This window comes from Daldinia caldariorum (genome assembly GCF_022478825.1).
Source record: "Daldinia caldariorum strain CBS 122874 unplaced genomic scaffold F4812scaffold_11, whole genome shotgun sequence".
Classification (NCBI taxonomy): Eukaryota; Fungi; Ascomycota; class Sordariomycetes; order Xylariales; family Hypoxylaceae; genus Daldinia; species Daldinia caldariorum.
Window position 1 is genome coordinate 906,021 of NW_025953047.1, and position 12,941 is coordinate 918,961.

Here is a 12,941-nt window from a genome sequence, read left to right on the forward strand (position 1 = left end):
CAATAGGTGGTTATAAGGCATTCAAATAACTTAAACGAGTAAAAATGATAAGCTTGACAACTATGACATGAATGCTAATCGATTGAATACCAGGTATCTAATATAACGCTTTACTGGAAGCTTTATTGGGGAGAAATCACTAGGTATATTTGTGGAATATATGTACTATGTAAGGCACTGAAGATGTGGGTAATTTGATGTTGTATTGGTAATGTTTTCCAATGAGTGGGTTCCTCCCACCAAAAGTTAATAATACCCACTGCTTAAGTACAATACGTAACCACCCTACAGCCCCTAAAATAGTAGTAATGGTGAAGAATTGAAGTCTAGATTTAGTGTGGAAAACCTGTCGGTATTTTTTCAGGAGCGGGCTAAGGAAAGTAATATTCTATTGGCTCCTGCAGGGTTTAGCCAGTAAAAATACAGGGTAGGTTATAAGAGGTACCTAGGTACGTAAAAAGCAATTCAGACTCTGGGCAACCACACGATAATTGCTGGTTTGTGCACCTTCCTAGGTCCAGATTTCTGCCTGTCTACCTAGTTTGTTTAAGTGACAGGCAGGTGATAGCGCGTTTGAAGCTAGACGCGTTTACGGATCGTCACAACGCGACTCCCCATGCCCTATTACTTGCCTTATCGACATTTTAGGTAACCTGCTGTTGCCTCGTAACTTTTTCCCCGCAGAAACATTTTCATTCTATTCGGTTTCCTCAAGTTTTTCTAGCCTTTCACTTTTTTAAACCGTACGTGAGGCTGCCTAATATTCACGTTGTTTAATGCTTAGCATCAAATATTGAGTGTGGCATAGTAACTGGCTATTATCTAGAATCCATTAGTGCTCCAAGAAATACAGCCGCACAATGGATTCAGATCCTCCTATCAAACCAGACCGTTCGGGTTCTGAGATCTCTTTCATTAAGCCGGAACCATTAGATGACCCATTCGTGGCGCCTTCTATGTCTGGGGTTGCATCCACGCATTCTTTCGATGCCCCAAGTACGCGCCCATCGGCTTCCGGTGACTCCCTGTCACGGGATCCTTCTGTTTCCACTCCATTTGAAACAGGAACGTTTAAATCTCTGAATCTTCACATTAAACCCGACCCGGAGATAGAGCAAGAAAAGAGCTCAACATCGCCTGGCACAGAAGAATCAACACAAGAACCAAACAGCACGAACTATCTCGAACAATTGATTAATTAGCGTCAATGTTCCAGAAACCCTGGAGGCCGGAGTGAAAATTGGCGTTGACCTCTTGAATAAACTGAAAGTTGAGCTGAGCACTTACAAAAATGCAGATGTTGATGTGTGGTGGGATTCAATCAATACATTGCAGGAGAGTGCAAGGCCAACTCGCACAGTCGTAGGTGTGGTTGGCAATACAGGAGCTGGAAAAAGCTCCGTGATCAACGCACTTCTAGATGAAGAACGGTAAGAACCCGATTCGGTTACTATGGCTTTCTTACATTTTTCCCTTTTCTTTTACATCGCATAGTTTTAACTTGCATGATATGTGGACGTATACTCAAATGTGTCCAGATTACTTCCTACAAACTGCATACGTGCATGTACTGCGTCGCCTACAGAGATTTCGTATAACCACTCAGATGATCCCTCCGAATTATATCGGGCTGATATTGAATTCATCATAGCCGAAGATTGGATCAAGGAACTTCAGATACTATTCAATGATCTGATAGACGGGAGTGGCGCGGTTTCGCGGGACTGTACTAATGCTGATAGCGAGGCCGGTGTTGCTTATGCGAAGCTGAAAGCCGTTTATCCCCATAAGACAAAAGAAACGATCGCCGAAGGAACTCCAAAGGAGTTTGCCAACGAACCGGCTGTTCGAGGGGTGCTCGGCAGTACCAAGATTCTCAAATAAAGTTCGGCGAAGAGTTTATATAGCCGGTTACAGCATTATATCGACAGCAAGGAAAAGATCACCGGACATGAGAATAAAAAGCGGAATGCGCCTATGGAATATTGGCCTTTGATCAAGGTTGTCCGAATTTATACCAAGGCAAAGGCGCTGTCCACGGGAGCCGTGGTGGTCGACTTAGTAAGTTTCTCAACCCTCACGAAATTGGAATTTGTCTTGTTGTCTCATTCTGGAGAGAAAATAGTTTCATATTGACAAAAGATTTAGCCCGGTGTGCAAGATTCCAATGCCGCCCGAGCAGCGGTAGCAGAAAAGTACATGAAGTCATGTACCGGTTTGTGGATTGTCGCACCTATTACCAGAGCTGTCGACGACAAAACAGCAAAGTCACTTCTAGGCGATTCTTTCAAGCGACAATTGAAACATGACGGCACATATTCTGCTGTTAGCTTCATTTGTTCTAAGACAGATGATATATCTATCACCGAAGCTGTGGAAAGCCTTGATCTTGAAGGGGAATTTGCCGAATCCTGGGAAAGAGCTAAAGAACTAGAGACTTCAGCGAAGTCTTCCGAATCACTCTTAAACGAATTGACGGAAAAGAAGGATATATTGGGCGACCGGGTTGATGAAATTGAAGCTCGTCTAGATATATGGGAGGACCTACAAAGCAAATTGGCGAGTGGAGAGACGGTCTACGCACCCTCTGAAGGATCCAAGAAGAGAAAAAGGTCCTCCAAGTCCTTTCGGAGTCTCAAGGCCCGCAGCCCGTATGGATCTGATGCTAGTGATGCTCACGATATCGATGATGACGATGATGAAGACTGACGACTTGAGCGATAAAGAAAACTCCCAGTCAATTGAAAAGAGTCAGCCTCTCACCGAGGATGATATTAACGAGAAGCTTGCAACTCTTAGGGCTGAGAAGAGGGAAATACGTGACGAAAGGCGAGGTCTTGATGCACAAATTGCGGACGTCCGCAAGCAGATGCGGGGAGCAAAATCCGAGCGACAGCAAATTCTTGATAAGATCAAAGTGAAGTGCATCCAGGGACGAAATGAATATGCTCGCGGCGCGATTAAGCTGGACTTTGCTATGGGGATCAAAGAGTAAGTTCGCACTTCTCGAATATAAACCTCCTGCCATGCCCATACCAGCCATGTCAACGTCGTTATTTATTAACAAAAACAACTAGGCTTGACCAAGAAAACGCTGTAGAAGAAGATGACACGACATTCGACCCTGATCAAGATCTTCGCGATTATGACGAGGTTGCTCGTACTCTCTACCCGTGTTCTGTGTGAGCAGTCGCGCTTATCAGAAGCTATCTGGAAAACTCAAAAAAGACGACTTTCAAGGTCATGGCTTTATGTCTCTGGAGGACACAGAAATTCCGCAGCTTCAATCGCATGCGAGAAAACTAACAGAGGAAGGACGAGCGAGCAACTGCCGTAGATTCCTTAATGAGTTAACCCAATTGATCAACTCCATGAAGCTTTGGACCAGTAATGATGGAACCCAATCCACACTTACGGATGTGGAGAAGCGACGCGAGGAGATGCATTTGCGCAAACTCTTGAACGATCTAGAGACGGTACGTAGCTATCTAGTCATTTTCATGCTATAATTTTCCTCATAACCTCCTACCTATTACTAGTATAAGGGGTCTGGCTATTCCTACCTACCTTTCGCAGCTGAACAACTTCAATTATTACTTATCAGTCCTAACCCAGACTAACTTTCCATAGGGATTCGAGACGTCTATTAAGGAGTCAATAAAGTTGCTGAAGGAATCCCTTCGAGACCATGTTTATTCTGTCTTCACCTCGTCTATTCCAGCGGCTATTTCCGCAGCCCCTACCACCGCAAGCGGTTGGTCAGCACCCAAGCAGTTCGGGGGTATGGTCTGGGCTACTTACAAAGCAACTGTTCGACGAAGTGGCGTTTACACCGGCGCCTCCGGACCTCACGACTTCAACGCCGAGCTATTTGAGCCAATCGCTCGTAATCTAGCAACCGGGTGGGAACGTGCGTTCCAGCGTCGGTTACCGGCTGTCCTCGATGAGTTTGCTGCTAAGACCAAAAAGCAGCTAAAAGCATTTCACGAAGCTGCCCAAGCTCGCGCTCAACAGCGACGCACCAACGTATCTGGAATAGTTACCTTGTCTAGTCAAATACTGGCTCATATACGCACAATAGAGCAGCTGCCAGTCACTATGCGGGCTATCATCACCGATCTTCAAAGAGAGGCCAGTCGACAATTCACCCCCGCTATCTGCAGCGCCATGCAATATGCCTATCATGTTTGCACAGAGGAGCGCGGCCCCGGTTCTTACAATCGTATGAAAGCAGCAATGGCGAGCCATGTTGAAACTGCGCGTTACACTATGTTCGATGAGGGTACCGACACAGTGAAGGCACAGCTAGAAGCGATGTGTCGTGCTGTCCAAAAGAAGATCAGTGACGAGATAGAAGACATGTTCAGTTCCATCTTCCGCGATTACATGAAGGTTCTTGGTGAGTACTTGACTGTCATTGTCTATATCCAATACTAACGCCATTATAGTGGGCACCACAGTCGACCGTCATGCGAAGCTGCCACCCCAAGAACTCGCCATGCGAGCAAATGTTGACGACTTTTTGCAGCATTGCGATTCCATGTTCCTCCCCGTTTTAGGTGACACTGACGTTGATGAACATATGGAAACAACACGCAAGACTCAGGAGTCCGGAGCGAATCAACTGGTAAAAGGTCAGAACGAGAATAGTTTAGATGGGGAAATCTATCAAATTAGAAGCCCACACTGGAGCCGAAGCAGATGCCGAAGCCTGCTTTGATATCCCCGACAAAGATGAAAAAATTCAAGCCATGCCAGGCATGAAGTATGACCCAGCGCTGGCTGAAGCTGATGAATTAATGCAGCAACAAATTCGAGCGCAGAGCCAAAGCGCAGAGTGCGAGTAACTTGCCTAATCGGATGATTCTCCCTGGAAATATTCAAAGCCACTGTTGGGCTTTAAATCGATCGACAATACTGAGATTCGCAATTATTTCTATTTGATTCTGGGAAAGGTTGCCGGCGAAGCCACTGACTGGGTTGGTGGAGTTTGGTCTAGCTTAGTGTGTCGACTTGTAAATGGAGTCGGTTTAAGGGTACGGGTGATACTAGGAAGGCTACTGTCATTTGATGGTTGGCAAAGATTTATGCAGACAATTGAGTGAGCTAACCTAGATAGCTATAGACGAGCCATCTTGAGCTACCGGACATAGCTTACAGCTACTGGATATGGCTTACAGAGCACTGGACCGTTAAGCAATCACATTCACCTTTTAAAGGTAACCAGTCTCACTATCTTCCGTATGCGTGCATCATTTTTTTTAAAAAAAAAAAATTTAGATGGCCTACCTTTGGAACATCGCTTAATCGTGTTTTCTTGGCCTAAACTGCCCCAAACACACATCTAGACTGTGGCCATCGTGGTCCTCGCTTCAAAGACATGGGATATCTTAGGTACTGACGCTCAATCCAGCTTAAGAAAGCTTCGGTGGATGTATGCGTTGAACTTATCTAGGCTCCATAAGTAAGTTTGTCATGGTCAAAAGGCCTAGCTCAATGTCTTGTGTTATTCTGTGGTGGTGGTTATGGCCGCGTAGCCTCATTCTAAATAGCAGCACCGGAATAATGAATCTGACTACTATCCCCTCCTTGGGGCTTCTTCGAGCCCTTAGGGATATCTCCATTCAATACCATAACTGAAGCTCCATTTACTTTCTCCGCATTTCTATGATATTCACCCCCCATCCCTTCCATCGTTCATAATATCCTAACAATATTCATAAATAGCAACCGCGTACCCGCGTTACCTTTCTTGCGATGACCTCCTTCTTCCATCCACCGGCGTCAACTCGGACGAGAGCGGAGATATAGATCTCTGTCTCCCAGCCACGTTCCTCGCAGGCATCATCTCCACCGTCTGTCCTCTCCCGTCGACCGGTGGCCCGCCATATATAGGCCCCGGCGTGTACGGGGGACTGGGGTCAAGTGAGAGGCTGATAGAACGACGGCGGCCGTCCCTATTAAATCGCATGGAGGTGTGATTCGGGGCCATGTATTCATTCGAAGAAGGAGAATTGTTCTTATTCCTATCGTTAATGTTGTTACCATCGCCCCGGCGACGGCGCATTTCTCCAAAGACGGCGGCTATCAGCCACACCAGCCAGACGAACGCGGCCACGACGGAGTAGGCGATGACCAGGTCCTGCGACGCGTTGGCTAGCTTCAGCCCCAGCCCGCCGTTGATGATGCCCAGGGTGATGGCTGTCCGGCCGAGCCACAGGTGCGCGTGCGAGAAGAAGGTCCGCCGGCGGAGGCGCTTGAACTTGGCGTGGTGGACGAAGCCGAGCGCTGGTTGGAGGAACATTAGGACGAGGAGGATGATGCCTATGATCGGGTGCGCGTTGGTAGATGATATTTCCAACTGTCCTGCTTGTTAATGGATTACCTCTCTTTTTTGACGTGGTTACAAGTAAAGAGGGCAAGGATAGAAATCTAGGAGCATGAGGAATGGGGTATGCTTACCAGGCTAGATCCGTCAGGGGGGATCCTAACCATCTGTATAAGCCTTATCGCCAGCGCAGCGGCAGCAACGTACGCAAGAAACCCGACGCACTGGACCACGGCGTGGACGAGCCACGTGTGCCGACTAGGAAGCAGCCGTACGATGATAGCGCCGCAGGGAAATATCACGACGAAACATATCGCGGCGATGATACCGTGGGCCGTCCGGTATCGAACCGCCGTGTCGATGTCGAAGTTCGCGAACACACTTAGACCGCCCCCCGCCGACCCCGAATTGTACGGGTTGCCCCCAAAAGCGCCGCCGTCGGCCCCAGGATAACCTGCCCAGGACCACCCACGGCCGCTGCCGCTACCGCCATTGTTGTCGCTGTTGGATGAATCCTGAGCCTGTACATTTCTCGCTATGTGGCCATAATCAGCTACCCTCCAATACTCGTAGACCGATAGTATAAAGTATAAAGAAGGAGAATAGTAGGTAGGTAGCCAATAACTTACCCAATAAAGCGAGACAAAAGATTAGAAAAGTAGCCGTCTCCATATTGGCATATAGCTCGGGAAAATAAAGTAAAGTAAACGAATCCAATCTAGATTCAGCCCTCTCTCTCTCTGTCTTAGTTTATGTAGGATGTAAAAGCTAGTCGTTGCCTTCGGAGGAGGTAAGTTCTATTAGTCTCCTTCTACTGACAGGAACAGGAACAGGAGAGGACGTCCGTCTTCTTCTACATACCTGCTATACATATTTCTACCATACTCTGTCCTACCATCTCTCCATACCCAACTTGATGTATGTAGGAGGTATCTATGAGGTATGTGCTGTACAATGCTCTCTCTCTCTCTCTGTCCCCCCCCCACCCCCCGTCCTCCGCCTTGCGTCTCCGCCTCCAAGTAACGCGCGGCTCGCCCGTCAGAAAAACAAGGCGGGGGACCTAAGCCACCTCACCATACCATACCTTACCTCATGTTACACCCTGTGTATTTGTACCTTAGGTTAAGTTAGGTAGTTACACCCAATCCAATTCTCGGATCTCGGCCTGGGGACATACCGTCCATCCACCAAAAAAACAGATAAGACACGATAAAAGAAAAATTAAATAAAAAGAAATATATAAAAAAAGGCTTCGGGACCGAGCGAATGTCAACAATAAAACCAGCAGCCAACCAAGCGCCTCCCCTCCTCGGAACGCTGTTACATCCCGCGTCCAATAAACGATATAAACGATAATCTATCTGAGTTAAGCCCCCCGTCCCTAACGGGTCACCATTACGTCAGTTCGTTTTGAACTTTCTCTTACTACCTAACTAAAGGCTAAGGTATGTCCATCTCTATTATGTATTGTACTTCACTTCCAAGTTCCAACTGCCCCCTCCCCCTTACCCCCCCCCCCCCCCCCCGCCCACCTATGTACCCCCATACCCCCCATAAGGCTTTCCAAAAACGAGAAAATCAAGGGGAGGATTGCATAAACACGCCCTATGAAAAGACATCACCACGTGGCTTTGACTTATGACAGATGAAGAAAAAAAGAAGAAGAAAAGCGGGGAAGCAGAAATGAAAACCATCTGAAATGACTTCTATGATGTTTACTATCTCCTTTGAGATTGGCATTTCAACGTGGCGTACCTCGTGAATGTATTAAGTTTATTACCATTGTTATCTAGTTGGTGATGTGAACGGTCTCTGCTCAGAAAGTTTATGGGCATAAAGAGTACCTCTATATACTACGGACACCAACAACTTTAATATCTTACCAGATATCTTTAAGGGTGGTTAATTGCTACGGGCGAATGGGACGGCCAAAGCCCTCATTACTAAAGGCATGTCACATGTTCTCGAACAGTTAGTTATTTGAATTTTGCTATATTGACTAAAGGAAATCTGAGTGCCTATGAAGCACCCTTTATGCTTGTGAAGACTAAACGAACTTTCACTAAGGCGATTCCAAGTAGAACCCCGTTCAATTACTTCCAGGACAGAGCGTAATCGGCGATGAATCTCAATAACTCTTCTTGTGCCATGATAATATTCATATTTGAAGATGCCTTGATTGGCTAAAGTTATCTCATCAGCTAAGGCAAACGCACAGGAATCGAGCCGAGATTATAGTCTTTTGCATTGTGTTGAGCCTGCAATGTAGAACCATAATCGCATAAGCATGTAGAACTAATCTCGATATTGTCGAATTCATGATAAGAAGCACTTTGCGAACGATTAGATCAAGCGCCGCCCAAATTGCTGATGACTGATTATCACAACCTTGAGGGAGATATTGAGATGACCTGAGGGAAGTAGAGTTATTCTTCAACGAACAGGTGCCAAGGCGAACGAAATTGATTGGGCTATCTGCGAACAAGGCATATGTGTTCAAAATGTCAAGGCATCAGGACGCAAAGCAATTGCAGAAAAAAGAAGCAGTTGCGATCGCCAATGTGAGAGACATGTCGAAAACTATATGCCACGAAATTGCCATGAAGGAAGACTCGTGTCGCTCAGGTTGAATAAGGTGAAAACCAAGGAAATCGTCAAGTAAAATCAACGTCGTAGCAGATAATGCAAATGGTACACAGTTCTCCCTGTTGAAACATCCACTTTTGACGAACGCCATAAAGTCAATGCAAAGCAAGGGAACCAACTGCCCAAGACCCCCAAACCCCGTGCGCACCGTCCATTTTGTCGTATCGAACTCGCCAACGCCTGCATGTCATAACGAGGAGAAGGATGGTCGAATAACCGCGTGTAAATGGTGTACCACACGGTAGGGAAAACGAATATGGGGAAGACCGAAGAGCCGAAACCAGAGAGCGATACGAGAGACTGAGAAGCATGCCGAAACGCCAGGAACGCGAGACGCCGGTTATGCTACATCATGCCAAGTATGACAAGCCATACCGGGTACTGAATCGTTGCGAACGGGGTTTACTAAGACAAAGACGATTAGCTTCACCGACAATGGAACCGGACTTGACTACTGTACAAGACCTACCTGAGGACCAAGGCCTCCAGGGGGAGGACCCTGGTGGGCGTTGCCCCCAAAACTAGGTCCAGCAAACGGACCGGGTCCAGGCGGACCGGGAGGTCCAGGGGGGAAGTAATGAGGCGGGGGTGGGGCAGGACGGTACGGAGTACCTACACCAGAATTGTTCTGAGAGCGGCCCCAAGACAAACGAACCCGTGAGTTACCAATTGGGTAACCTTGCATCTGGTTGATGGCCATCTCTGCAGCGTGGCGGTGGACAAACTGAACAAATCCACAGCCCTTTCCAGGAGGAATCTTGACATAGGTGATCTCACCAAAACCCTGGAAAAACGATCTTAGTTCGTCCTCTGTCACATAACCAGAAAGACCTCCAACGAAAACGGTTGTGTTGTTCGGGTCTGTGAATTGGTTCATTGTCAAAGGGTTGAATGTTCCCGGTTGTTGGTAGCCGTAGTTAGGAGGCTGCTGCTGTACCCACTGGCCACCCATGCCGCCAGCGTGGTGGGGAACTTGAGGAGGTTGGACCATCTGATGGCCATAGGGGTTGTATTGTCCTCCCTGGTGACTACTAATCATCGTGTCAGTTGACACAACAAATCTAGAATATTTTTCCTTACCGATTCTTAGGCGTTGCAGGCGAAACTCTCATTGGTCTGTTACCGCAATAGACACCCTGCATCTCCACGAGCGCACGCTGCTGGTCCTTTTCATCGGAAAACCTGACGAAACCGTACCCTCGCGACTGTCCTGTTTGTTGGTCGGTCATGATCTTAGCCGACTTACAGCTGGGGAATCGCGCTTGGAATAGGGCGACCAAGACAAACTCGTTGACCTCATGACCTAGATCTCCAACAAAAATCGAAAATTCAGGGGTCCTGTCGTCTCGTCGATCGATGAGGCCTCCGCCTGAAGCCCAGTTAAGTCGGAAAGCACGATCAGTGTTGGGGATGGGCGTGCCGTTCAGCTGCAGAGCCTTCTGAGCAGCCTCCGGGGTGGCGAACTCGACGAAGCAATAACCGGCACTCCTGTACTCATGTGAGAAACTATTGGTCTTGGGGTGTGAAGGATTAATCGAATTCATAGGATTCGCAATCATGGGCTGTTGCCACTTGGAAGGGCGGGGAGAGTTATGGAACCCACTCGGGTTCGGGTGAGGAATATGATAATAGACAGGTTCTTCATACCCTGAGTGACGATCTCGGATGATCTTAACTTGGACATTTTCATTGAGTGTCGATTGGAATAGCGTTCGAATAAAACCCTCGTCCATCCAACCAGCAAGTTCTCCCATCCTATTAAACTAATTAGCACAGTTCGATGGCTGACTAAGAAAAAGCTTGCTCCATACCAAAGAGTCTGACGGGCAGAATCAGAAGGGAAAGGCTGGTTGATATCTCCACCAGCTTGGCCGTTAGTTGCGGCTAGAGCAAGGCCTGGCTGGGGTACACCAGGCGCACCGCTAGCGCCTTGAGAGCCCGCATCGCCCTGAGAGCCGGAACCGTTAGACGGAGGCTTGCCATTATAGGGGTTAAATCCGTCCATGTTAACTATTAAAAGGCGTTAAATTCCGCTTTTATTTGAAAGTTTATTGTGTTGCGATAATCGTATTGGTGTTGGGAGTATAAACCGAGTAATGGAATGATGTGGGACGATATAAGCAGGCTAGGGGAATGAACATACCAAATGAGGATTCTGTCGCAAGCTTGCTAATGTTTATCCCTCGAATTATGAGACGATAGTTAGGATACCGCTAGCACAGGCGATTATACATTAATATTTAGTTCAATAAGATCAAGTAGAAAATCTAGGGTAAACGGAAGGAGATTGCCTGGACACGGGCCTAAATGTGCGATATGCGGAATCGGCAACCACGAAATAGATTGCTTCAGGTTTATTTTACCATCCTAAGGAAGTCGTGGGATGTACTTGGGAAGTTTGGCAATAACGATAGAAATGTGGGTGGTGATACGAGGAAGTAGTAAGGAAACTGTAAGTGGTTGAAGACTCAGGTATGGGAAAGAAACAGTGCAGGGACGAACGAGGAAAATGCAGGCAGTGTAGTAGCTGCACAGTATGTCATGCAGAATGGACGACGAGGTATACGATAAACACTGTTAAATGACTCACCTAAGAAGCTTATTGGTATCAATAAAAGTTCTGCGTGGCTAAATGCAGATTTCCTAGAGAACAACATGTCAGCACTCAGATTTGAAGACAGCACCGTTTGAAAACAGTATCAATGTGCAATGCGAAAAAAAAAAAAAAAAGGTGGTTTAAGAAGCTTGAGAAATGTCACAGTGAAGGGCACTGTTAGAACATATTGATTTGTGTAGTATGTGTACAAGACATACTGTATACATAATCGGTCGGAGATTGAATATGCAAGATAATTGAAATGAGTCCTTATGGTAATTGGGCTTCTTAGTGAAGCATATTTTGAAATAACGAGGATAGAAAGAAATATGCAAAACAAAAATTGCAGTCAATATCAAAGAGTAAGAATAAGACCAGTAATGAGCAAGGAACATTGTGACATAAGACATGAGTATCGTCTATATCACAACATCCCGTGTCAACTGGTTAATTAGGAATAAGGGCTATAGGTAAAAAGATTAATAGCCCCTGATCGGCGCGTGGTTCGAAAGCAAGAGCCGAAAGGTGAAAAGTAGCAATGTTAAAATGATGAATATCAAGTGTAAAAAATGGTTATGACGCTGAAATCAGGAAGAGGATATTGCAAATTGATTAAGCAACCACGAAATGCAACTTACCAGGAGAAACACCCGATTAATATCTAGATCCCGTAAGTCAGAGACTAGGAACCAAACGCCAACGCCTCAAGCTTCTTGTCCGGATGCAAGCGGGAATGCAAGCGTTAAAATGTAAAGGTATGTCCCTGAATTGCGCTTCGATGACCGGAATATTAGAAGACGCTTGATCAACTGAAAGGATAGAATCAACCTTTCAGGTCGTGTGACAAGTTCTAATGACGATAGGGCCAAGATTCTGGAAAACCTTTTGAACAGTTAGCTACATAGAAGACTAAAAGATGAATAGGCTTATAATGAATGTATCGATGTCTTCAGCATTTGAACTCCAAGCTGCCCACGATAGCAATTCTTGACATAAAGCAAAGAGTTTCCATAACAAATCAAAGGGCATATTTATATATGAAAATCCATTCCGATGAGGTACCGCCGACTAGGTGTATCAGGATGCAGCCCAATGGATTCCTTCAATAAATTTGCTATAGTGAAACCGAATGCTGAAAAGATGGATGTGCGAGCCCATGAACCGACGTGTGAATGAACCACAAGGAAAATTGGGTTATAACCAGTTTCTTTCAAACATGACTAGAAGAATGTGCCATTGACAACAGGGTTGACGACCCCCTGAGCAAGCCCTGCGAAGATGTTTGGTTAGTATAAAAAAATAATCATCGTTGGAAGATACTATAATGCCCAAACCGAAAATACTCAAGAAAAACCCACGCCATGGACTCAA

The 12,941-nt window shown here is 46.3% G+C and overlaps 3 protein-coding genes across 3 annotated transcripts; 1 reads left to right on the top strand and 2 right to left on the bottom strand.

The window, feature by feature from the left end:
* Nucleotides 1-860: 860 nt before the first annotated feature.
* F4812DRAFT_451761 (Dynamin family-domain-containing protein) lies at nucleotides 861-4,847 on the top strand (the record flags this gene model as incomplete). Its single annotated transcript, XM_047936259.1, has 11 exons — nucleotides 861-1,069; nucleotides 1,203-1,430; nucleotides 1,539-1,854; nucleotides 1,897-2,061; nucleotides 2,149-2,668; nucleotides 2,727-2,991; nucleotides 3,078-3,153; nucleotides 3,204-3,476; nucleotides 3,631-4,399; nucleotides 4,449-4,649; nucleotides 4,702-4,847. 11 exons carry the CDS (start codon nucleotides 861-863, stop codon nucleotides 4,845-4,847), a joined length of 3,168 nt encoding a protein of 1,055 aa, XP_047789199.1.
* An 844-nt stretch (nucleotides 4,848-5,691) lies between these two features.
* F4812DRAFT_69659 (uncharacterized protein) lies at nucleotides 5,692-7,122 on the bottom strand. The gene is made up of 3 exons (XM_047939325.1): nucleotides 6,958-7,122; nucleotides 6,463-6,863; nucleotides 5,692-6,361 (listed from the first exon to the last, which is right to left on the bottom strand). Exons 1-3 carry the CDS (start codon nucleotides 6,998-7,000, stop codon nucleotides 5,744-5,746), a joined length of 1,062 nt encoding a protein of 353 aa, XP_047789200.1. The 5' UTR covers nucleotides 7,001-7,122; the 3' UTR covers nucleotides 5,692-5,743.
* Nucleotides 7,123-9,314: 2,192 nt separating this feature from the next.
* On the bottom strand, nucleotides 9,315-10,979 carry F4812DRAFT_451762 (RNA-binding domain-containing protein; the record flags this gene model as incomplete). The annotated part of the gene is made up of 4 exons (XM_047936260.1): nucleotides 9,315-9,398; nucleotides 9,435-10,005; nucleotides 10,055-10,729; nucleotides 10,786-10,979. The coding sequence occupies 4 exons, from the start codon at nucleotides 10,977-10,979 to the stop codon at nucleotides 9,315-9,317; spliced, it is 1,524 nt and encodes a 507-aa protein (XP_047789201.1).
* Between the last annotated feature and the right edge of the window lie 1,962 nt (nucleotides 10,980-12,941).